At 39.1% G+C, this 1,122-nt stretch overlaps 1 protein-coding gene across 1 annotated transcript in view; it reads left to right on the forward strand.

Annotated features, from left to right (window-relative positions):
- Positions 1-1,122, forward strand: part of HEATR6 (HEAT repeat containing 6) — a gene marked incomplete at its 3' end in the record, with an annotated part of 35,157 nt that overhangs the window by 5,581 nt on the left and 28,454 nt on the right. The window contains exon 4 of the mRNA XM_023732836.1: positions 721-957. Coding sequence (XP_023588604.1) covers positions 721-957 — 237 coding nt within the window. The remainder of the gene's footprint in view (positions 1-720; positions 958-1,122) is intronic.

Raw genomic sequence — 1,122 nt, forward strand, 5'->3', positions numbered from 1 at the left:
ATGTGGAGCCAATCAGGTTTTGCAGTAGTAATGATACAGGCCCTCTCTTGGGCTCTTTGTAGATGGTTCAGTCCATCTGATGCAGAGCAACCTAGAAAAATAACCTACTTTGCGTTTCCCATGTCCTTTACTAATCAGATCATATTATATTGCTTGTTTTTAATTGTAGTATTGTTTTTAAAAAAAGCTTATAAATAAACGGAAGAAAAAAATACAGCAACACTTTGTCCCTAAAACAGGGTAGAAGTGATAATATTTGCAGTATGTCAAGGTTTTGTTTTCTATTGGTATAAATTCTAACCATATTAACTCATTTAGAAAGATATATTTGTAAGAATTTAAGCTGTGGTGAGACTTCTGTCAAGGCCAGTCTCTTCTCTTTTAAGAAAATGGAAGTAGTTCCAGCTGCCCAGTTCTAGATTCATGCAATAGAAAACGAACAGCACAAACTTGAAGAGATTTACGGTATCTTGTCTCTGCCCAGGACAATGTCATTCAATGGCTAGGATGGCAGGTTCAGCAGGGTGACTCTAGCTTGACAGGACCTGTCTGTGTGATTTCCCTCTTAGAACTGAAAAACAGAGCTGAGATTTCTTTTTCACTGCAAACTTCCGTAACCCTTCCTCATGGAAACCATTCCTCCTTCATATTCATCCCAGCCTTGTGCCTGGCCCACAGCAGAGAGGAATTAACCAAAGTGCAAAATTTCCTATAGTGTAGCTCCATTCAGGGGTTATTCCAGCTCAGTTAGTCTGGATTACTGCTATTTTAAATTCTTACTCCTTTGCAAGCCTATTTCAAAGGAGACTGAGTTTGAGTTGTTTATCCCGTGTGTATTTTAGTGTGCCAGGACAACCATACTTGGATGAGCCCTACCAAAGCATCTGCTTCCAAACTTTCTTGACCACTTTACAGTCTCCAAAATTGTCTGACATGGATGATATCACATTTTGCATGGTAGGTGGGAATATCACTGATCTTGTGAATGTTATAGATGCGTTTGGAAGCAGCAGTAGAACAGAGGCAGTGACTGAAGAGTTTAGTTTGTTTGCTGTATGATGTTAGTTTTGTCTAGAGATATAGACGGAAGTGGAGTGTTCATAACATGAAAAGACTGAAGTC

Source organism: Trichechus manatus, unplaced genomic scaffold (genome assembly GCF_000243295.1).
Source record: "Trichechus manatus latirostris isolate Lorelei unplaced genomic scaffold, TriManLat1.0 scaffold00054, whole genome shotgun sequence".
Classification (NCBI taxonomy): Eukaryota; Metazoa; Chordata; class Mammalia; order Sirenia; family Trichechidae; genus Trichechus; species Trichechus manatus.